Source organism: Crinia signifera, chromosome 9, assembly GCF_055691185.1.
Source record: "Crinia signifera chromosome 9, ASM5569118v1, whole genome shotgun sequence".
Lineage (NCBI taxonomy): Eukaryota > Metazoa > Chordata > Amphibia > Anura > Myobatrachidae > Crinia > Crinia signifera.
The window spans coordinates 120,152,984-120,178,114 of record NC_139225.1 but is presented as its reverse complement, the minus strand read 5'-3'; the positions used below and the strand labels follow the sequence as shown (position 1 = coordinate 120,178,114).

Sequence of the window (25,131 nt, the reverse complement as noted above, 5' to 3'; positions counted from 1 at the left end):
TGGGAGCTGGGTGGCAGTGGTCTGGAGCTGGGCAGTGGTGCAGGAGCTGGGCGGCAGTGGTTGGGAGGCGGGCAGCGATGATGGCGTGCATATGGGCATGAGATCGGGTACCAGTCGGTGGTCTGGCGTGTGGGAGCAGAGCAGCAGATGGGCTGTGCAGCGTGAACTCTGACATCAGGTCACTTTGCACGCAGCTGCATCGCAACGTGCCGGGGTTTGGGAGCAGAGTCTGGTCTCATTTGCCCATGTGCAGGCCAATCCTGGAATTTTGGGATTGGAAGCTCCAATACTGGGATTCAAATCCCGGTGTTTTTGTGGCCAAAACCCAGGATCCCGCTGATTGGCCACCCTAGTTTGTATCCTTCCCATGCAAAACACAAGGTATTTTTTTTTCGATTAACTGCAATGCTGCATAGCCCTCCTTCTTGAGCTCAGGTTTAAAATAATTTTTAGGAAAGGAAAAATAATATTGTCTAAGGTCTCCATAAAGGACAGCTTATAGACCTTAGCTTCCATCCTAATTATCAGTGCTGGATTAAACCATGTAGATGCCCCTAGGCCCTTGATGGCCACAGGCAAATCTAGAATTATGGTAGTGGGTGCTCCCAAATCCAAATACATAAGCAGGGCGGACCTTTGCACGGCAAAGCCGTGTGCCAAAAAGGGGGCGTGGCATAGTGGGAAGAAAGCGTGGCATCACAAAAAGGTGCATGGTATTACACTTTAGACAACACACCGAAATGCCTATTACACATTTTAGCAAACTCCGTGATACCCATTACACATAAAGCCACACGCCATAATGCTAATTACACATAAGGCCACACACCATAATGCCTATTACATACTATATATCAAACTGTAATTCCCATTGACACATATCCAACATTTGACACATATGTGCCATTTACCTATGTACTCATTGCTAGGGGGTTCTTGTTTGATGCCAGGGGCTTCATGCTCTATGCCAAGGGGGCTTCATGATCGTTGCCAAGGGGAATACATGCTTCTTGCAAAGATTGAGCGCATTGCAAAGGGGGAGTGAAATTGCTCGTTGCCAAGGGGGGGAGGGAATTGCTCATTGCCAAGGGGGGGAGGAAATAGCTTGCTGCCAAGGGGGGAGGGAATGGCTTGTTGCCAAGGGGGGGAGGGAATAGCTCATTGCCAAGGGGGAGGGAATTGCTTGTTGCCAAGGGGGAGTGAGACAGCCATTGAACGCAACTAATTAAATAAACTGACAGCCGGGCAGAGAGCTGTGAGACATCCCCGTGTGAGACATCCTCCTTGGCAACGAGCAATTCCCTTAGACCAGGGCTTGACAAATTTTTTTAAAATCTAAGAGCCAGGATCTAGGAGCCAGACAAACTAAAAATAGGGACAATGTGCACCGAAGGCGCACACCAAAAATGTATCCCATAATGCCTATTACACATGTCACACACACCCATTACATATTATACCACATGTCATAATGCTAATTACACGTTATGCCACACATTGTAATACCTATTAAATATTATACCACAGCTTAATGCCCATTACATACACCACATTACCAAACATCGAAGGCGGATCCATAAAAAAGAAATTACAGGGGGCACCCCTCCCTAGCCCTCACGAGCGGCCTCCTAACTGTCTGCCCCCCCCCCGCGCAAGAAGCAGCCTCCTAAATGCCTTCACCCAGCAACATCATCCTAACTGTACCCACCTCAACCAGCAGCAGCTTCATAACTGCTGGTGAGAGGGGTACAGTTAAGAAGCTGTTGCTTGGTGAGGGGGGTACAGTTACCTCCCTCACCCAGCAGCAGCCTCCTGTCCCCCCCTCCCCAACAGCAGCCTAACTGTACCCCCCTAACCAAGCAGCAGCGTCCTAACTGTCCACCCTCACCCAGTAGCAGAATCATAAACCCCCCCCCCCATCCCCTCCTCTCCCTCATCCACACAGCAGCAACCGGCGCTACTCGCCTTCATTGAAAAAAAGCTGGCTTGGCATTTTCCTAAAAAAAAACATAACAGAATAAAAATATATATTTTTACGACCAAAAGGGCACTGTATATTGTAACATCAATTTAATATTTACAAAACAGACGTGAGAGCAAGCATGGAACACAGTTATCACACTGTGGTGCACACAGGGGTGTATCTATTATTAAACTAATGGAGTTTTAGCTTCAGGGACCCTAATCCTGGAGGGGCCCCTGAAGCAACTTTTTTTTTTCAATAAAATTGATGGAGTTTTTTAAATGTATTATATTCAAATAAGGTTATTTTTTTTATATAAATAAATACCCAGGTGTGTGGGTGCCGGTAAGGTACCGTGGGACCATGGCTTAAAAAGGGAGCATGATGATACCCATTCATAAAAAATATGTCAATATTAAAATGATTATGCCCCGTACACTCCAAGGGCCTTATTCAGATCTGATAGCAGTACAAATTTGTTCTCAAAATGGGCCAAACCATGTGCACTGCAGGTGGGGCAGATGTAACCTGTGCAGAGAGAGTTACATTTGGGTGGGGTGTGTTCAAACTGAAATCTAAATTTCAGTGTAAAAAAAAATGCAGCCAGTATGTACCCTGAACAAAAACAAGATAGCTCGCACAAATGTAGCTCTCTCTATATATGTTACATCTGCCCCACCTGCAGTACACATGGTTTTTACCATTTTAGAACAAATTTGTACTGTGATCAGATCTGAATAAACCCCCAAGTGTAGATATGCCATTAACTGCTGTGTGTGTGTGTTTGGCACAACTCTGTAGCTTAGTAATTAGCCGGCTCACTGCAGCCTTTGACCTAAAGTGGATGTAAACATAATTGTGAGCTGTGTTGTGGTCATAATTTACTGGATATTTGTGGAAATTGATGTTATTGAGGTTAAAAATACTTCAGGGACAAAAAAAGGCCCACATATTTCTACATTTTTTTTTTTTAAAGTCTGAAAAGAAAACCATTCATGGGCGAAATCCACAACCGAACAATGAATAAGAACAAAAACGCGAAAAAATTGTTCAGCACACATCTCTAGAATATATATAAACGTATCTGATGCGATCTAGTCCAAATTGCATACAATAAGTGTATTGCATATAAGCACCTTAGCTGTAGTACATTGAATTATAATGATCTCTTTATAAAAAATTTAGGAGGGTATACATAAAAATAATGTGAAATTAAGTACCGCCCAATTCGCCTTACATTTTGCAGGCTGTGTTTGAAAAATGACAGAATCTGGTTGGTACTTTATCTCTCACAATTTTATATCTCTCCTAGCTTTGAAAAATACCCCTAAATGTTAAAACACGCAGAATTTTAAAAATGACAAAAATGTAAATAAAGAAGAATGTGAATAAATTGGTTCTGAGCGAGTATATTACTGAATAATATGAGCAATGTCTCTCGTTTGATTAAAAAAATACACTACTGGTCAAAAGTTAGGCAAGGTTAGAAATAATAATATCTAATTGAAAAAAATTATTTTGTCCTTTAAACTTTGCTTTTGTCAAAGAATGCTCCTTCTGCAGCAATTACAGCATTGCTGACCTTTGGCATTCTAGCTGTTAATTTGTTGAGATAACCTGAAGAAATTTCACCCCACCCTGAAGCCCCTCCCACAAGTTGGATTGCCTAGATGGGCACTTATTGTGTACTGTACTGTCAAAGCTACTCCCACAACAGCTCAATGGGGTTGAGATCTGGTGACTGCGCTGGCCACTCCATTACAGACAGAATACCGGCTGCCTGCTTCTTCCCTAAATATCTCTTGCATAATTTGGCGGCACTCGGAGACTGGTGCAAGCAATAACTTATGTGTACCACCCACAGTTGTGCACATGGTTGAAGTATACCTATTCTATTCTATTTATTAATATGAAAAACTGTGACAAAAGACCTCCCTGCTTACTGGATGCAGCTATAGTATAGGGGAACCAGTTCCAGGCATTTGGGTGTGCCTGGCATATAAACTTGCATTTCAACATGTACAGAATAGTGCTCTTTTCTTCTCCCAGTTTATATGATGACGCTCGCCACAGTCCCCCCATGCTTGCTGCCTTGGCGTTATCTTCACTGAGAACCATAGAATTTGACGGCAGATAAGAACCACTTGGCCCATCTAGTCTGCCCCTTTTTAAACATGTTACCTCAAACCATATTTGATCCTTATTTTTTTGTAAGGATATCGATATGCCTATCCCAAGCATGTTTAAATTGTACTACTGTATTTGCCTCTACCACCTCTGATGGGAGGCTATTCCACTTATTCACTACTCTTTCTGTGATGTAATTCTTCCTCAAATTTCCCCTGAATCTTCCTCCCTCTAGTTTCAGTGCATGTCCTCGTGTTCTGCTGCTCCTCTTCCTGTGAAGAATGTCTCCCACCTGTATCTTGTTAAAACCCTTGATATATTTGAAAGTTCCTATTATGCCCCCCCCCCCCTTCCTGGTACGTTTTGTGATGTAGGCCATGCACAATTTTAGTTGCCCTTCTATGTACAGTCTCTAATGTATTTATATCCTTCTGGAGATACTGTATGGCCTCCAGAACTGGACACAGTACTCTAGATGAGGTCGTATTTTACTTTAGTCTTCAGCTTTACACCACTCCACCAATCTCTTCACAGTCATAGAGACTTCACCTTCAATGGCAGAATATGTTCCCTTCTAAGTGTGTATATGTAATAACAGCTTTATATGTTTTCTCTTTATCACCTGCTTTGACTATTGTAGCCGTCTCCAGGTTAGCTATATATTCAGATCAGCCGTTCTTACCAGTTCAGCTGCATCATTCTGCAAACTCCACCACTGGCTCACTTCAACCCCCAAATCCAATTCAATCTGCTTACCCTTACCTCCAATGCTCTTAGCATCAAATATATCATTCATGTGAGATATTCTCCCTATGCATACATCTGCCAGAGGTACCTCATCAGTTCTCTGATAACAATCTCCCACACCTGACTCTAACACTTCTTACCTGATACTCCCATTTATCATATTTCCTACCGTGAGTTATCGGACTGTCCCCCAGTTTTAACTTTGTAATCTATCATAACCAAATAGCCTATGCTACCCACACCTGATACTGATACTGCTACCTCTGGGTAAACTAACACCTACACTTCATATCTACACCCCAAACCAAGGGGTGCCGGACGGGGTCCCGACAGTCAGGCATTTACCGACGTCGGGATCCCATCTGTCAAAACACCGACAGCTGGGTTCCCGACGGCCACCTGCTATTTTCCCTTGTGGGGGTCCACGACCCCCATAGAGGGAGAATAGAATAGGTGGCGAGCGTAGCGAGCACAGTGAGCTCGCAAGGGGTTTAGTTGCACTCACCATGCTGTCTGGGTCCGGCCAGTCGGGATCCCGACTGTCGAAGCCCTGTACCACACCCGAACCAAGTACCACTACCTCTTTATTGTCCTTTCCTAATAGTCTTTCTGTTCTTTCTGATGATGATGATAATGTTGACAATATAAATATCTTTATGTATGTTTGGATAAGTGGATAAAGTAATTTTAGTAATTATTTGAAGAGAATGAAGAGACATGGCACTGTATGGCTGCAGGAGTTATTTAATTAAGATAGCAGCACAACATTACAACAAAAACAGTACATTTTTATAGCCAATGCCAGTCAGTACAGGTTTACATTGAAGAAGGTCCAATGAAATTTCTTGTGGCAAATAAAAATGATTGAGATAATCAGAAAAAATTCTGCACAATAAAATATTGCAATGCAGTTGAATTATTTGAGTTTTTAGAGGCAGATATATTCTTACTAAAATAATGTGAAAAATGGCTTTTCACACCCTTTTCACAGTTTCACTTAAATGTTTCAAAGAGATTGTAAAGCAGTTTTCATGAAAAACTGCTCCAAACCCTTAAATTCACTTTTTTTTCCCAGTAAGCAGGTCACATTTCCTATACTTGTAATGGGACATGCGATTTGGCTGAATTTACTAAAAATAATTTGTGAAAAAGTATCAGAAACAGCCCTGTGCTCATTTTTATCTGTCCTAAGATACCCTCAGCCACAGGTTGCCTACGATAACTGGCTCTGTTCTCTATTCTGACATGCAGAGAGTCAGGAGCCAGTGCCTGTGAACAGCCATGTGTGTCTACACTAGAGATATGCAGGCTCTGATTTACTCTGATTTCAAAGCAGGATCTTATTGGCTAAACTAACACCTACACCAAATCACATAACAGTTGTTGACAGTTGATAGCCAATAAGATCCTGCTTTGAAATCAGAGTAAATCAGAGTAAATCAGAGCCTGCACATCTCTAGTCTACATAGACCAGTTTTTTTTTTTATCTTACATGTAAATCCCAATGCAGTAATTGGTGCTACGGTCATGTTATCGCGAGTTGGTTATCTGCAGACTACGATTTTTGATACATCCATGCACTGTATTCAATTATTGCAATGAGGATTGGGTGATTTTATTACATCATCTCGGCATTCTCAGATTGTAATAAATCTGCCTCTAAAACTTAAAATATACTTAATATTCTGTTGCTGTTTTATTTCAGGTAGCTCTGCCAGTATTGCCATGTAAATGTTCTAATGTTCTGACTGGCTATGGGTTAGTTTTAGCCTCTTTAGTGTCCCGATGTTATGTTTGGCTGCAGTTTTTACAGGTTCAAAGCTATTTTTTAACACTACAAATTTATTTCCATATAGGCATTGCTGATAATAGATTTGGAGAAAGATAGATATCCTGTAGCTGATTTACCACTATGCAACATAATGTAAGCAAGAGCTTAGGGCACAGTGCGCTTCAACAGGCCCGTAGGGTGTTTCATTGAGTGTATCTGCATGTGATAGGATTGTGTTGTCCATAGTTGCCAGGCTGGCTGAAAACTTCTAGCCTCAGATTACCTCTCGGCCTGCCTACCTCCATGTACCCTGTCATACACCAGCCAGGCAACAGTATGGAAAGAGGCATGGCTGCCAGTTTTTTTTTGTGGGTGCCATGTGGAGAGGATCATGCAAGGATCTGGATCATGTGGTGCTTACACTGGCAGAGCTGCAGTGATCTGGGATGGTGGGGAGAGAGATCCAGCTGCCACTGTGATCGGGAAAGGGGGACATCTCCTGTAGGTGGGGGGAGGGGTGGAAGAGAGCTGTGATTGGACAGACTTTAGAGAATAATAATTCTCTCCAATGTCAAACATGTTTTCATAGTGGGAATCAGGGTGTTCACCCCAAAGGCTACCACTGCTGGGTAGATGCGTAAAACTCAGATTTGTTGAACATGGTAAGTATGGGAGTGGGATGGAACAGGGACAGGGCAGAGTTGGAAGAGGGGCAGAGCAGTAGACCAAAGTGGAGGGCATGATGCAACAGAGCAGAGCTGAGTGTAGTGTATAGAGAGAGGGTGGGCTTAAGCCATGTGTAAACAGTGAGGTCATTTGGCTTATGTTGGGTACTTTTATTAGTAAGTAATATTCAAATAACCAATTACACTATGGGGAAACTGAAACCACTAAAATGATGGGGGAAGAGGACCTTGGACTGTACACCCTAATTACAAATATACTTCTAGTATACTGAGACTTGTAGTTCAACACTCTATAGTATAGTAGCACCGCTAATCAGTTATATGGGGAGAATTTTGTTGTTAAGTAAATATAAGAAAATACTTGCTCTTGAAAGGAATGGAGCAATCGTCAATGTTGCATAGAAAACAAATAGTGTTAAAGTGAATAATTAATTTAATTTTGTAATTACAATACATGAGAAATTTAAGCCCTGAACACACTGGGCGATTTAACAAGAAATTTTGCTAATTTGGGCATTTCTAAATGATATTGTTCATTACATCGCCCAGACTGTATGCTCTGCCTAATGGCTGATGCATGCTTCTATGGGTCATTAACGCCCCCCTCCGTCATTTGTGCATGCACAGAGAAGGGAGCTGATCATTGGCTGTATCTATGCTGACATTGGGGAGTGTGTATGCATTTGCCGATGCAACACAGTGCTGTTGCTTTCAATATCGGTGGCGGCAAGGATCGTACAGGTTAAAATAAGGAAATAAAATACTTTTTTGAGAGTCTGACATGGTTATTGTAATTTTTCCCTGTGAAAAAATTAGGGCCAGAAGCAATTAAAATTGTCATCCTTATTAATGGGGGACCTTTAACATTTGAGTTTTAATTTCAATAGCCATTTATATATGACCATTCCAAGATTAAGTGTATACTATAATAAATGCTTATAAATGACCCAATAATGAGGAATCAGTGATAGATAAGCCAAAAAAGAACATTCAAAACTACAGTTCGAGGTGAAACTACAAGTCCACAAGGTTGTAAATAAATGCCTCTGTGAAGCAACGTTGATATTATCTAGTGTATAAAAGCTAAATAAATGTATTGTTTTTGGTGTGTGACTCGACTACGAGATAAGCGATTCCGCAGCTTGCAAACACGGAAAGAAATGGGGAAAATAGCTTGACAAATCTCACATTGATAGAAAGGAACACTGTGCATGGAGCCTGGTTGATTGAAAAGCTTGAAAAATCCCGCATACATGGGAAAAAATAACAATTTAATGAGTGTGTGAACCTAAGTCGTGCATTTGTTGACCTTGTGTATTATTTTGCAAGACTGCCGATTACCACAGTACAGGATCTTTCAAAAATAGCCCATTTTCCCTGTTGTCTGGAAAAATGTAGCAAGGTAAATATCGTCATGCCAATTTACTACCCCAGATCACAATTAAATACTCTAATTCACATAGCACAGTTCAATTTCTACATTTTTCGACTGAGAAATGAAAGCGTTAAAATACTTATTGACCGAACATTTTGCTGTCCTCATTTTTCAATTAGAATGTTCTAAAATAACAAGAATTGATCTCGTAATTGAAGTAAGGTGCCTAGTTATGTATTGATCACGGTTATGGAATCTAGATGTTCTTTGAAGAGAAAGGACAAATGCATTAATTAGAAATAAGTTCATGTCAGAAGCCATGTCAAAAAGAGCAAATTTTAAGAACAAAAAGCTAGTGATATTATCAAGTCTGAAAAGAAGACGCCATTTCAAAATGTCCTTTAGATTTTTGGGTAATGATGACACTTAAATGCCCTCTCAATTGTCTGTAAACTGAAAATAAGGTGATCTTTAAAAAAAAAAAATGTTTTCTTTTCTGATGGTTTATGGTTTAAATCACATTTAAACTTCATCACTGTGTCATTTCTGCAGCTTTAATGGTTGCCTGTTTCAAGAGAAATATAAAAAGAAGACTGTATTCTGTGTTTCTCCAAACCTATTTGTATATCTATTTACAGCATACTATCTTAGTAGCTTAGTAGTTTAGTAGTTTAGGTTGAAAGACTTACTGTACATCCATCAAGTTCAACCTTACTTTTCAATTCTTCCCCTGTGGTCAGCATGTGTTTTTTAAAACATTTATTTTTAAGCTAAAGGCTTTGTGCATGGGAGTGGAGTAGTGTTGCAGCTTCACTTATCTGCCAGAGTGACAATGATTAATGGTGCTGAGCATTGGGAGCCAAGGCACACTGATTGCACAAGTGTGCAGTGCATTACTGGGAGATGACTATGTCCCATGAAACTTTGCATAAGAGGTTAGAGGCTGAGAGGCTTGGGTACTTGTTTCCTAGCAGGGCGCCCACTAAGCAATTTGCTTAGTGGGCTATTCTGCATAGTGAAATCGCATCGCATGGGCCATTTTAGGGCCGTGCGATGTGCGATGCGATTTTCCTATGTAATTTATTCACTGCCTTTGCCATGACATTAGGTATACAATATTATGATTGTATGTCCCAAAAAATAGGTTTAACGCACCCCCCCCCTACCACTAACCACGCCACCCGAAGCGTGGCGAGCGGAATGCGTCCTCCAACTTTTTCATTACCCCACTATCCACGTCGGCGTGGAATTAATATTACATAGTACCAGCACGAAGCATGGCGAGCGGACGCGGAATACTTTGTATTCCGCGTCCGCTCGCCACACTCCGGGCTCGGTGGCTCACTGTGCTTGCCACACTATTTAAGAATCAACCCCACGCCGACATGGAAAGTGGGGTAATGAAAAAGTCGGAGGACGCATTCCGCGCTTGCCACGCTTCGGGGTGGCGTGGATAGTGGGGGAGTGCGTTAAACCTATCTTTTGGGATATACAATCATATTATTGTATACCTAATGTCATGGTATCGCACACGCGATAAAATCGCATGCGAAATACACAAGTAGATATATATATAGATATATATATTAACCCCCCCTTCCTGCAGTGGTTACCCATTGACCAAGTTTATACTGCCTTTACTGTGTTTTGACAGTGTAGTATTCTCACGTGCAGTTTGCGGTCAGTAATCACATGTGGGAGGGTCAAATGTACATAGCAAACAATGAAGAAATATCAAAACAAGTGGTACTTGTGTAGTTTCACGGCGGCAGCTTATGCTACGTTTGAAGCTAGGTTATTAGTGTAGCCCAATGGCTGCCATACTTGTGTAGTTTCACGGCGGCAGCCTAAGCTACATTGTCCGTGTAGCCAAATGGCTGCCTAGCATAGTAAGCATAGTGGCATCGCGTAGTCACCATACTGTCCATGGGAGCTGCAGCTCTGTCCCCGGTGTCCCTGGCAAGCCTACTGATCGCCTCTCTCACAGCACCAGTGCCTGCATGATCCCCTCTCTGCTGGTGGACACTGTCGAAGAGGGGATCATGTGGGCGCCGGCGGAGAGGCGCTCCATCTGTCTGAGACGCAGGCGCGTCTCAGATGCTTGAGCATCTCAATAAGTATTGCTGCAGGGTACAGAACCCTGCTGACAGGATTAGGGGTTCGGTAGCGCTGGCGTCTCCTGCACAAGGGTGGGGGTGCGATCGCAAGTGCATCTCATGCACAATAAAGGAGGCATTGCCAGTGCTCCATGTTACATACAGGCAAATGGCTCCATTTCAAACCCGCACCAGCCTGAAGCGTGACGAGCACAGTGAGCCCTGCAAGGGGATGCACTTCACGTCCTCCCGACCTGTTCATACCCCCACTATCCACGTTGGCTAGGAGTTGAATTTATAAAGTGTGGTGAGCAAAGCGAGCCACTGAGCCCGAAGCGTGGCGAGCGCAGCAAGCCCTGCGAGGGGACGCAAATTACTTCACATGTATTCCGCGTCCGCTCGCCATGCTTTGAGCTTGGTGGCTCGCTGCGCTCACCACACTTTATAAATTCAACTCCATGCCAACGTGGATAGCGGGGGTATGAACAGGTCAGGAGGACGCGTAACGCATCCCCTTGCGGGGCTCGCTGCGCTCGTCATGCTTCGGGCTGGCGTGGGTAGTGGGGGTGTTTCAGGAACATATTCACACCTGTCATGTCAGGCAGGTTAAAAGGGTCAATGGTTCCCACACAATGTAATAAGCGCAGACTGACTACGCTAACTGCGTAATGCTGACTGACTACGCTAACTACATATGCTCCAGCTGGCTGTGACCGGGCGGGAACATGACGCTGATACTAACAGGGACACCTGACTGACTACTTGTGTTGTTTCACGGTGGCAGCTTAAGCGATGCTGTTAGCGTAGCCCAATGGCTGCGGCCGTGGGAACACTACGCTGATTCTGACAGGGACGCTACGCGAACTAAGTTACTGCGGCCGTGAAACTACACAAGTTCCAAACCAGTAATGTACATTGAGCGAAAAAGAAAATGCAAGGAAAGTCCACTTTTGTTATCCTTTTTCATCCATGTATATATAAGTCACATGCAAACAAAGATCCCACAAAGTGGAGATCATACTTGCCTACTAGCCCGAAATCAGGAATCCTCCCGTCCCTCTGAGAAAATAACCAAGTCTCCAGGATTTGTGGTGTCGCCCATTTTATTTTTTTCGACAGTAAACATTCCCTTTATTCTAGAATATAGCCAGGAAATCAGTTGTCATCACAGCCCTCTGGGAAAGTAAGCAAGCCTCCTGGATTTGTCCTCATCCTGCCACCTGACTACCCACTCACTCTTTATTTCAGTAAATAGAGTCGGATTAGAGTAGTACATATAAGTAGACACAAAGGAAATAACAGCTATATGGGGTACTGGGGGGGGGGGTAGGGTCATTGCGAGGGAGAAATAGGGAGGAGCAAATGGTTGATGAAGATTCTCACAAAGGCATAAAACAAGATTTCAGCAAATTGAGGACCTTGGTCCAAAAGGTAGCTTTGATAGGGCAGGGCCACCATGTGTGAAGTAGGGTGCATCTCATCCGCAGTGGGACAGATGTTTGATACAGTATCATCTTTCCCACCCCGACCCTGTTGTACAATGCCAGTAACCTCAGCACTGTATAATAGGGGGCATGGCTATGATGACATGGGGCATGGCTATGATGACACAATCACAAGGCCACACACCCCCAATCCCATATCTGTGCACGCCCCCACATCTTCAGTTGTTGTGCAGAACTGCTATAGAGTATGCAACTTTGTTTTTATTGGCAATATTTTATCTGGCAGTTAAATTATTTATTTCTATGAGCCTGGTTTCCAATTTCAGGATTTGTTCAGTGCTAGGATGATAATAGAAATCTAAATTGTGAAGCTGCTATAGCAAATCAAACACTTTCTGTGTGGGTGTGTACTCTGCACCCAGGGTTCAGATGGAAACACCACACTAATCAAATGTACTGAGCTTTACATTCATCTTCTATTGTGCACTTGTCTGAGCCCCTGACCATCGTACACACACACACACACACACATACCTTGTGATAGCAGCTGTAACAATGTACTGTAAGTACTTGTTTTCCGCTTGAGACAATAAATGCACTTTGACCTTAAACTACTCAACTAAAACATTGCTGTTATTGCACATACTGTGGTTTCTCACACATGATCATCTTTTTCATACTTTGGGACAGACCCTTTAATGACTAATTAGACACTTTGAAGTTTTTGTTATTTTCAATTGATCAAAAACATTCATATTTGCTTAATGTTGGAAATTGGGGTTCCAGGTATAGGACAGGAATATTGAGGTGCTCTATAAGTACGACAATGTTTTTAGGCATACAGGTGGGAGTAATCTGCTTTTTTGTGGCATAAATAAAGTGCATTGAATTGACCCAAAAATATACTTATACAATTTTAATGTACCCTTAGTTTATTGAGATCATTTATTTAGCATATAAAACTTGCTTTATATGATTTTTTTTTTTTTTTTAAAGAATGCATATAACAGCCTTACGGTATGGCCGAATTTAAGTCCCCAAAATCTCTGTTATATGACCTTATACACTTCATACGTTAGTTTAGCTTTTTTGTGTGGATACAGAAAGATTTCCCCATTTTCACTTCACTTTTCCCTGGTTTTAACAGAAAGAATTATTGGAAATCCATTTTTTGTCATTTTGTAATAGGGTAGGTCAAAAGCGGGTGCACACATTTAAAAAAAAAAAAAACAGTTCTTATTTTCAGGTTATGCTATAAAATAATCTATGTTTTGTGACAAAAGCTACAGTAACATTACATAATTTATTTAAAAATTGAGGATGTCAAAAAATGTATTTGGATCTTCTGTAGAAATCTTAAGCTTCTGGGATAAAATACCTGCAGACCTCTTACAGGGACTGCGGAGACCCCTTACCTGGGACTGCACCCCTGGATCCCAGTAGGGAATTTCATCCTCTAAACATCCTTGGAGGGTTCATTTTTTCCCCTTATTTTAAGTTCTACCAGGAGATCCCTCTCTTAGAACATTTGGGTGACTGTGAGCTACTGACCACCTATGACATGTCACTTTCTTTGGTACTTGATGGTCTTTAGTCTTCATTACTCATACCATGACCAGTGACAAAACCAATAATCAGCATCAGTGATGGACTGAGTCATGAAGGGCCCACCAGGTGAATGCAGTGGAAGGGGCCCATGATTAGGAATGTGCCAGTCTCCAGAGGGACTGTGGCCAGCCAACACAGAGATGTCTTTGTAAATATATTCCATGCATGATAATTTTCCAGAGTAATACACTGTAGAAAATACACTATAGGTCTGTGCAGTATAATGTGACATATAATATAATGCATAATTAATCTGGAACCTGGGCCATAGAGGAAGTGGTGGGCCCTCAGGCAGTGGGGCCTCCCAGGGATTATACCCAGTACTCCTGTGGGCCTGTTTGACCCTGTTCAACATATGCCATGACATATGATAAGATCTGGGTGGTATTCTTTTGTTTTTGGAACCACTTTGAGGTGTTGAGCTGAAATGGGCAAAAAATGGCCCATTTGAGTGCTCAAACGGGACGATCTGGATCTCGCCCACTAGTTTGGTTAAGTTTAGCGGCTAAACCCAACCATAATGAGCACCATGAAAGAAAGATTATTAGAATATCGCCCCGCAATCTACCTTCGCTTTAGATGGGAGATTATAACAATTGAACAACACCCCATAAGTTAGAAGGAAATACATTTTTTTTTAAAGTGTTAAAGCCAAACAGAATATGACCATGGGTGGTCATGACATGTGGTCATGTAAAACACATTATTAAAAAACATGGGAACTGTCTCTGGGCCTTCATCAGTTGCAGAACAATATTTTACTCTGTAAGCACTGTACCGTACATGCTGAGTCCTGTATCCGCTCAATGATTATATGTACTGTAATTACACTTTGTTGCCTACAGTATGTACCCTTCATTTTTCTAAAATGGATCAGAATCTAGGATCTGGCACAAATCACTGTATGCGGATTTTTTATCAAAACTAGAGGATTAAGATTTTGGCTTATTATTTTATGAAAGAGCTTGGAAACCTAACCTCCACAGCACACCATGGCCAGCATGTTATTACCATATGTCACTGGCCCAGTCTCAATCGAAGGGATTTAATGATTAAACTGTGTACTGTAATTTAAAATATTATAATCTCCATGTTATGAAAGCTAATGCTAAGCTGTAGCTATTTGATGAATTATTCACTACGATTCAACCTACATCTTCATAGATTTCTGGCTGGTCTTTCCTAAAATTTGAATATTTTGACATTGTAAATTTGGATTTGATCTGAATAAAGAAATATTTATATATGAACAGTTATGTATAGAAAGTATACATATTAGGCAGTGTTGTATAATGATATATAGTCATTGACTTCTGTCGCTGCCACTGTCGCTGCCAACAGATTAAGGGGTAGTTTCATGGAGCCCGATATATCGGATGCGATATCGGCCGATATATCGATGCGATTCAAAGCGATTTTTTACCTGTTCATAACCACTACGCATGGAGCTGATTTTATATAGTGTGGCAAGCGCAGTAATCCACGTCCCCTTGCAGGGCTCGTTACGCTCGCCATGGTTCGGGCTCGGTGTCTCGCATCCGATATATCGGGCGCCGTGAAACTACACAAGTACCGATTAAGGTTTGGGGGGGGGGGTTATTTAAGATAGGGGGCCTGGGGGAAGGAGGGTGTATATTAGATTGTGCATACCTTCCAACATGATTCGTTCCAGGAGTTACAAAATGCTCTGTTCCTGGACTTCACTCAGTATATTAGATTTAAGCTAATAGTGTAATAATACCTGGATACTATTTAAAGCTCCACCTAATTGAGAAACAATTATTTTATAAGGTTTCCTTGTAGTGGAACAAAGACAATGTAAACAACCTCACAATACACATGGATAAAACAGTAGATTTTATTGATAAATCTTGTCACATGCCAGAATAACAACCTCTGTACTATTTATAAACTAGGACAGGAATCAGGAGAGCTAGTGATGTCACTGTGCTCTGGTCAGGGGGCCCCTGACAGAAGGGGGCCTGGGGTACAGTATCCCCTGCGTCCCCTCTTCCCCCCTTAATCTGGCTATGCCCAGCAGAGATTATAATTTATATTAACTACACATACAGTGTTCATAGCTTAATCAGAAGCAATATAACCTACCAGTCTTTTTAATGGAAACCAGTTACCTCAGTGACTTGAGGAAATAATGCTAAACACTATGCCACAGTGCTGCCTAAATGTATGTATAAATATTGTATAATACAATAAAGCTAACAAATTCTGTTCTAAAATAAAAGCTAAAATAAATACAGTTTCCGTGTATTAGGTTAGAAATAGGTCATGGGGTGTATTCAAATAGTGGAATCAAAGGTCCCCAGATTTCAAACAATGGATGCGCAACGTTGTATGAGTGGGTGGCAGCTGTTCGGAGACCTGGCCCCTTAGGTCGACTTTCCCTTGTCGATGTATAGAGCTATGGAAGGTAGATATTTCTGGAATATCGTCAGGGGTCAAATCCAACACACACAGCGCTCAAATATATACCACACCTCCCTTAGAATTGAAGAGCGTATCCTCTTCTCCGTAATCGTTATACACGTGGGGAGGGGGTTTTCTCATTCAGCGAATCCTTTTCAATGGTACAAAATACGGTGTTCTCCTCCCACAAATCACAGGGTATATAATTCCCAGAATGAAGAGGAGAAAGATATAGTATAATACCACCTTTTATTTGTACAAAACTTTAAAACATGACAAATGATGTCCCCAGGGAAAAAAAGTAAGAAGTGGCTTTTACCAGATGGGTTGGAGAACCAGGCAAAAGGCTCTCATATGGGCATGGGTAGGTCTTAGATGTTAAATCCCGGGTAAGAGTCCCACACAGGCTTGCAGAGAGTTCCACTTCTCACAGTCCCCCAGTCCAGAGTCCAACACAGCACCTCCTAAGCACAGGAGGTGCTGTGTTGGACTCTGGACTGGGGGACTGTGAGAAGTGGAACTCTCTGCAAGCCTGTGTGGGACTCTTACCCGGGATTTAACATCTAAGACCTACCCATGCCCATATGAGAGCCTTTTGCCTGGTTCTCCAACCCATCTGGTAAAAGCCACTTCTTACTTTTTTTCCCTGGGGACATCATTTGTCATGTTTTAAAGTTTTGTACAAATAAAAGGTGGTATTATACTATATCTTTCTCCTCTTCATTCTGGGAATTATATACCCTGTGATTTGTGGGAGGAGAACACCGTATTTTGTACCATTGAAAAGGATTCGCTGAATGAGAATACCCCCTCCCCACGTGTATAACGATTACGGAGAAGAGGATACGCTCTTCAATTCTAAGGGAGGTGTGGTATATATTTGAGCGCTGTATTCAAATAGTGTCGGATCCATTCCGACATTCACTTATTCAATCAGCGGCCAAATCTGATGGATTTAGCCGATGCTGGCGACGGGACAGGTGAGGGACAGAGGCAGAAGGAGGTGGCTGAGAGGCCGGACTTCAAAGAGGATTTGGGTGAGCAGCAGCTGCGGCTGCTAATCAGGCCCGACGGTGGTACCGGGTGGGCTTTGCGGGAGGAGGGAGGAAAGATACCGGATAGCTGCTGCTGCTCACTCGACACCATCCTCCTTGTCTCAGTCAATTTTTTTTAAAGTCGGATTGAGATTGGTGGAAACGCGGCCAAAACCTGTTGGATTTGGGCACATTTCTGACAAAAGCAGGTGGATTGGCGGCTATTCCAACCTGTTGGGAAAAAAAAAGACCTTCCAACCTATTCAGGTCGGAAACTGACGTCTTTCCAACAAGACGGCAGTTCTGATAGAAACTTGCTTGTGCCTTTTGATCCAGTTTCTTTCTAGACAATAACTCTCTTATTCCTTTTCCTTGCAGATTATGCCTGGCCTTTGCCCCAGAAGCTGTGTCCTGTATGGATCTCATTGGATGTATTGTTTTCTACAGCATCTATCATGCATCTCTGTGCAATCTCTCTCGATCGGTATGTAGCAATACGTAACCCCATAGAGCACAGCCGATTCAATTCTCGTACTAAAGCTATGATGAAGATTGCTGCTGTGTGGACCATATCAATGGGTAAGCAGTGCAGTCTTTGTACTCAGTCACAAGGAAGTTATAACCCAATATATACAGTACGTACAGTATCATCAGTTGTTCTCAGACCAGTCTACAGGTGGTACCACACATACATTCACTCTGTTCTCAAAATGTTCTTTGCTTGAAGTTCACTAAAATGTACAGTGCAGTATAAGCAGGTTATTAACAATGAGTTAGTGATTGTCTCTTCTAAGAATCCAACAAGTCAGCACTGCTGTACTTTCTTCTGCTAAGGCAGTATGTACAAAGCTGACAGGGCGCACATCCCATGCCCTCATGAACAGGGACAAAGAGATGGCCTGCCAAGCAGATGTACACACAACATAGGATTTCCATGCCTACACAGATTCTGCGGGGGGTCCATATACTGTAGGTTTGGCTGACATACCTAGTATTGGTGCCAATCTAAACTTTTGGAGGCCCTGACTTTGAACTTGACTTAATCCGAGATGATTGCCATGTTGGACCATTGGAGCGTTCAAATGTGTCTTCCTTATTGAAAAATGTCCTTGCCATATTCCCATTGCAGGACATTGCTGCCCACGGATGGGACAGTGGACACTACCCAGAAAATGGCTTATCGCGGGAACGTCCGTTTTTTTTTTTTTGGAACGTTCCTATGTCCCATCCTGGGGCCGGCAGTGTCTCACTGCAGTCCAGGGGGGGGGGATTAGGGGCAGTTGGGAGTCCCCCCTTGTCATCCATGAACAATAACATGCGTCACCACTAAACAACAGCGTACCCCCTGCAGCACATTAACATGGCTCATCACTGCACAATAGCATGCCCCCTGCTGCACAATAACATGCCTCATCACTGCACAACAGCATGCCCCCTGCTGCACAATAGCAGGCCTCATCACTGCACAACAGCGTACCCTCTGCTGCACAATAACATGCCTCATCACTGCACAACAGCATGCCCCCTGCTGCACAATAACATGGCTCATCACTGCACAACAGCATGCCCCCTGCTGCACAATAACATGCCTCATCACTGCACAAAAGCTTGCCCCCTGCTGCACAATAACATGCCTCATCACTGCACAAAAGCTTGCCCCCTGCTGCACAAAAGCAGGCCTCATCACTGCACAACAGCGTGCCCTCTGATGCACAATAACATGCCTCATCACTGCACAACAGCATGCCCTCTGCTGCACAATAAAATGCCTCAACGCTGCACAACAGTGTGCACTCTGCTGCACAATAACATGCCTCATTGCTGCACAACAGTGTGCACTCTGCTGCACAATAACATGCCTCATCATTGCACAACAGCGTGCCCTCTGTTGCACAATAGCAGGCCTCATCACTGCACAACAGCGTACCCCCTGCTGCACAATAACATGCCTCATCGCTGCACAACAGTGTGCCCCCTGCTGTACAATAACATGCCTCATCACTGCACAACAGCGTGCCCTCTGCTGCACAATAACATGCCTCATCGCTGCACAACAGTGTGCACTCTGCTGCACAATAACATGCCTCATCATTGCACAACAGAGAGCCCCCTGCTGCACAATAACATGCCTCATTATTGCACAACAGTGAGCCCCCTGATGCACAATAACATGCCTCATTATTGCACAACAGCGAGCCCCCTGCTGCACAATAACATGCCTCATCACTGCACAACAGCGAGCCCCCTGCTGCACAATAACATGCCTCATCACTGCACAACAGCGAGCCCCCTGCTGCACAATAACATGCCTCATCACTGCACAACAGCGTGCCCTCTGCTGCACAATAACATGCCTCATCACTGCACAACAGCGAGCCCCCTGCTGCACAATAACATGGCTCATCACTGCACAACAGCGAGCCCCCTGCTGAACAATAACATGCCTCATCACTGCACCACAGCGAGCCCCCTGCTGCACAATAACATGCCTCATCACTGCACAACAGCGTACCCCCTGCTGCACAATAACATGCCTCATCACTGCACAACAGCGAGACCCCTGCTGCACAATAACATGGCTCATCACTGCACAACAGCGAGCCCCCTGCTGCACAATAACATGTCTCATCACTGCACAACAGCGAGCCCCCTGCAGCACAATAACATGCCTCATCACTGCACAACAGCGAGCCCCCTGCTGCACAATAACATTTCTCATCACTGCACAACAGCGTACCCCCTGCTGCACAATAACATGCCTCATCACTGCACAAAAGCGAGCCCCCTGCTGCACAATAACATGTCTCATCACTGCACAACAGCGAGCCCCCTGCTGCACAATAACATGTCTCATCACTGCACAACAGCGAGCCCCCTGCTGCACAATAACATGCCTCATCACTGCACAACAGCGAGCCCCCTGCTGCATAACATGGCTCATCACTGCACAACAGCGAGCCCCCTGCTGCACAATAACATGCCTCATCACTGCACAACAGCATGCCCCCTGCTGCACTATAGCAAATAGCATGCCTGATCACGGCAGAAGAATCAGCTTGCAGTTATGCCACAAATAATGAATCCTTTGTGTTTTTCTGTTTCTCAATTAAGATTCTAATGCTCACAGGAGACTGTAAATATTCCAAGCTAATATAATTCATAGAAATTAGCAATCTATGTGATATAGGTGTCGATCCTTTTAGCGCTGAAGGGTGAGAGGTGCTCTTCGGGTGCCGTTTAAACGCTGAAAATGGAATCCAAATTAAGCTGATCTCGTACCCGTCGCTGGAACGAATTAGTTTAAAAGTGCTTGCACCCCTATGTGACACAGCAAGGACAGAGCGTGCGGGGAGGGATCATATGCTCGCTCTATGCCATACACTTGAATGGGAGCTTACAAACATTAACATGATCTACCGGATCTGGCAGCAATGCTAAGTACTAGCAAGTACTGGAGAAGCAGCAGTGATAACGTTTGCCTGTAGAAGGGCCCAGCACCCAGCTTCTCGCTCCTACCAATGCTCCTTTCACTTGCAGCATACTGTTTCAAATACAAGATGAGAGGCGCAAGGGTGACGATTCTGCCTAGGGTACCTAGAAACCATGGTCCTAGCAATTGAGTGTGCAGGTGATTTGATCAGGTTATCGACTGAAGAATGATTTACTCTTTCTATATTAGAGAATGATGAACCTCAAAGCTGGAATGACAAATAATAAGTCACAGAGCTTTGGCCACACTGCAGAGTTCTAGCGATCTCCTGCAATAAAAATGATCATTTCATACAGTAGCGGAAGTCATAGAGCATCTTCTAGCTGATAAAAATAATATGGATCACAGCCTTCACATGATGATGATTATTATAATTATTATTATTACAGGTAGAGTCTCCCGTATCCAGAGATCCGAAATATTCCAAAAGAAGTTTTTTTTTTTTAGAATATTTCTAATTCACCCCCCCCCTTTTTTTAAAAACTTACCCTTCATGTCCACAGTGGCCTTCAGGAGCTTCTTCAGTGTCTTCAGAGGTCCAAGGAGTGCATTGCGCAAGCTGGTGACATCTCCGGCGCGCCTGCAAACTCACGCAATGCACCCCTGGGACCGCTGAAGAAAATCCTGAAGGCAACCGTGCACGCCTGGGGATGCCGAAGACGGCGGGGATGCCATGGACCATCAGGGGGACCAGGTAAGTATGTAAAAAAAGAACACCAAAAAACGTAAAAATCCCTTATCCGGAATGCTCGTGGTCCGGAGCATTTCGCATAAGGGATATTATGATGATTATTGATGATAATTTCAATTCATTATTTGTATCTTAAAATCCATTAGACTTCTTTTTGCATCTCTTCCCTGGCTGATCCCGGGGGAAGGGGAGAGGTCCACAGGGTAAGTTAAGTGGTGTAATGCTATCAACAGTGTCAACAAGTGGTGTTGATATTTGGGTCTAACAATATTAGGTCAAAAGTCACTAGGTTGACCCCATATGGTGAACATTTAGGTTGGCATCTAAAGGGTTGCCTGTTGACCTAATGAATGTGGACCATATGGGGTCTACCTATTGACTGATGACCTAAAATCCAGATGCCACCGAGGCTATGTCCCGCCCTACAGTATGTGCAAGTTTCAGATAAAAACCCTTACTGTGCACCTAGATATCCTGTTAAATATCCAGACACCAATGCAATTGTGGGTTCAGTATGATTTGCCAGCAGCCAAGATCCTGGTGGTCAGAATTCTAACAGCACTATCCCGGCTGCCAGAATGCCAACAAAGGGGGGGGGGGGGGGGCATGTGGGCTTGCTGCGCTCACCACATTCTCGGGATCACAAGGCTCTCTTCCCCCTCTTTGAGGGACATGAACCCCCAAAAGGGAGTATAGACCCTCTGTCGGTAATTTCAGCAGTCATGATTTCGGCATCGGGTTTTTGCCGGGCTCTCAACTATCGGCATATTAACTGCATAACCCGTTATGAACTTACAAAGTTGTGTATAAGTAAAACAAAAACATGGTATACTGTAGACATGAGCACTGAGAAAATGCTTGAAGCTTATTTTAGCAGCCTTTACCACAGATGATCAATCTCACTGCCGAGAAAGAAGGGAACCTGTAGTATTGTGTTTGATGATCTAATTTCTTTTATTTTTCTGTTCAGTGAGTCCAGCTCCCTATTACACTGATATAGAACATTGCTTTTCCCCTTAACACCGCTCACACATGCTGAGTTTAAAATATTTCCCTACAAGGTTTTCATTCTTTAGTTGTAAGTAAATATATGAATATATATTTTATAAAAACTTTCTGAATGTTTCAGTGACATCCGTCCTGCAGCACATATGACAATGGGCTATTCATTTTCAGGCCCCTTTTTCACCTAATCCCCTTTTTAACACCTGTTAACCTACTGTAATTTGTTAACAGGTGTCAACGTGCATTAACATTTAGAGTGCGTGAACACTTCACAGAGCTATGCATTAATAGGGAGGCAGCACCCATTAACCCGCCACACACAGTATGCCTTCAAGACTAATTGAAAAGCCCTGGGGGATCAATTAGGCTGTTGTAGAATTCCAAAGCTAATTGAGGGGTAGATGTATGAAGCAGTGATAAGAAGTGATAAAGTGCCTGGTACTGGTGTCACCGGCCAATCAGCTCCTGACTGTTAAGTAACAGCCTGGGTTTAAAAAGGGACAGTTGGAAGTTGATTGGCTGGTGATAAAGTACCAGGCACTTTATCACTTCTCCTCTGTTATCACTGCTTCATACAGCTACCCCTAAATAACCCCCAAAGGGTGTATTCATTTTGAAGAAGTCACTCATCTGTGCCTTGTTGGTATACGATAATGCATGAGAGCCCACATTGGCTTCAGGCCTCTGTTAATGTCAACAACAAATGTGGGTGTGAATGTGTGTTACTGAAGGTGGAATCTCAGATTGATTGGATGCATAGTACCTGGTTCTGTGCCTGTTGTGGTTCAGAGGGGGGGCTGGGGCCTGCCAGGAGGGTGCAGCCATGCCACCAAGATGATGTGGCCTTGGTTCCTCCTTCTGGACCATATCTCATATTCAAAATATGCAACCACACCACCGGTAGACTTCCCACCCACTGAAGTACTGGGGCCTGATATTTTTCATAGTGGTCCTGAGGTTCAGATAATGAAATACAGACTCTAACTCTGTAAATAAAGAGTAGTTTATGATGTGTAGATCAATAAAATAGGTTCCTTCTGGCAGTAGCTCATGTTTTGGATGCACATGTTTTTAGCCAAAATCAATAGGAATATGGGTATGGATTCATTTGCAAGACCAAGTACATGTGACTAAATATGTATAAAAGCTTAGAGATGAAGCAACAACCAGTCAACATATCACTCCTGCAAGATGGCAATTATTAGTTGATTGGTTAGCATTTTAGCTGTAGCCAATGATTGATACATCTCCCCCTATGTCTAATAGCAATCTTTGCCCTTCACTTTCCCCATCTGTTGCTCTCATTAAATGCAACTAAACTCTTCAAACCCTTCCACTTATTCCCTTTCACTGTGTTGTCTCCTGCTGTTAGCAGATAACACTAATGTGCCAGGGATATTTCTTTTAATTATTTTCTTCCCTTCCTCTCACATGTTCCATAACCAGCTCATCGTAACTCATTAAAGTAAATATTATTCACATTACCCATCAGCCAATGCAAGATTTTGTCACATTAGCTGTACTCCATGAATCAAGGACATGCTGGTTCAGTTTTCATTTTTACATTAACCTGCTTTTTCAATTAGTTGTCTAATTATTTAATGGCTTGAATTAATGCAGTGCCAACTATCACTTTACATATTTCACACGACAAGGACAAATTGAGAGGTACATTGAGGGGAAGATCTCAAAACAACAGGAACTTCGATAAAAGAAATAAGTAGAGGACAATCCAGTTGGTCAATCAGTGCTAGCTGGTCAAAGTCAACCTTTTTTTGCTGGTGAAAGGTTCCAGAGACCTCTGAATTCAGAATTAGGGGAAAACTGGGACTTGCACTTTTTTTTATATGTATATACTATACATATAATATGATATATGTATTCGCTGCACAAAACAATCCTGTACCACAGTACATTCAGTTATCCCTAGAGCACTGATTCTCCTCTGAGCCTCCCATATACTCCTCTATCACCAGGGTGGGCTCCAAGTCCCATGGACCTCTGCTTTTGGTGGATGCAAAAAGTAACCAGCTCCTTGGAGACTTAGTAGATTCCAACCCAACATTACAGGAGCGGTTTCTCCTAATCATAACTGGTACCCACATTATACAGCAACATCAGTCATTTAAGAAAGCACTATATAAATGATACAGCAATGATGACAATACATGAATATCTATGTATCGCACCTTGCAGCTTTTCCAACAGTGTAATTGTAACATACAGCGCAGCTAAGTTATATATTTAGCATTTACCGGAGAACAGTTGCCAATTCGGGATCACTCGGTGTGGTCCAAATTCGTCCACAGCCCAGATGGTCAGGTTTTGCACATGCGCCTTTCTGTGCATTTGAAAACCCCAGCACAGAATGGCTTCAATGAGTTAGGCACTCACCAGGCTTCGTTGTGGGGTGGGAGGTGGATGGGGATGGAAACGGGGCTGGTCCATGGGAACGCCAAGAGTTTTATGGGTGTCTCCATGAAAATGTTGGCCGTTCCCACGGGAACGCAGGTGGGCCGATGTCTGCCAGGGGTGGGCGGCTGATGTCACAGAACATCAACACTCGCCCCCTCTTTGGCAGACATAGTAACATAGTAATTAAGGTTGAAAAAAGACGTTAGTCCATTGAGTTCAATCTATTTGACTCCAAGTTTGTCTGTTGTTACCCA

At 43.2% G+C, this 25,131-nt stretch overlaps 1 protein-coding gene across 5 annotated transcripts in view; it reads left to right on the top strand.

Annotated features, from left to right (window-relative positions):
* Positions 1–25,131, top strand: part of LOC146035903 (5-hydroxytryptamine receptor 2A-like) — a 556,425-nt gene that overhangs the window by 528,433 nt on the left and 2,861 nt on the right. For all 5 annotated transcript variants that reach the window (XM_083159609.1, XM_083159606.1, XM_083159608.1 and 2 more), the window contains one exon: positions 17,655–17,855. In XM_083159609.1, the coding sequence (XP_083015735.1) occupies positions 17,655–17,855 (201 nt within the window). The remainder of the gene's footprint in view (positions 1–17,654; positions 17,856–25,131) is intronic.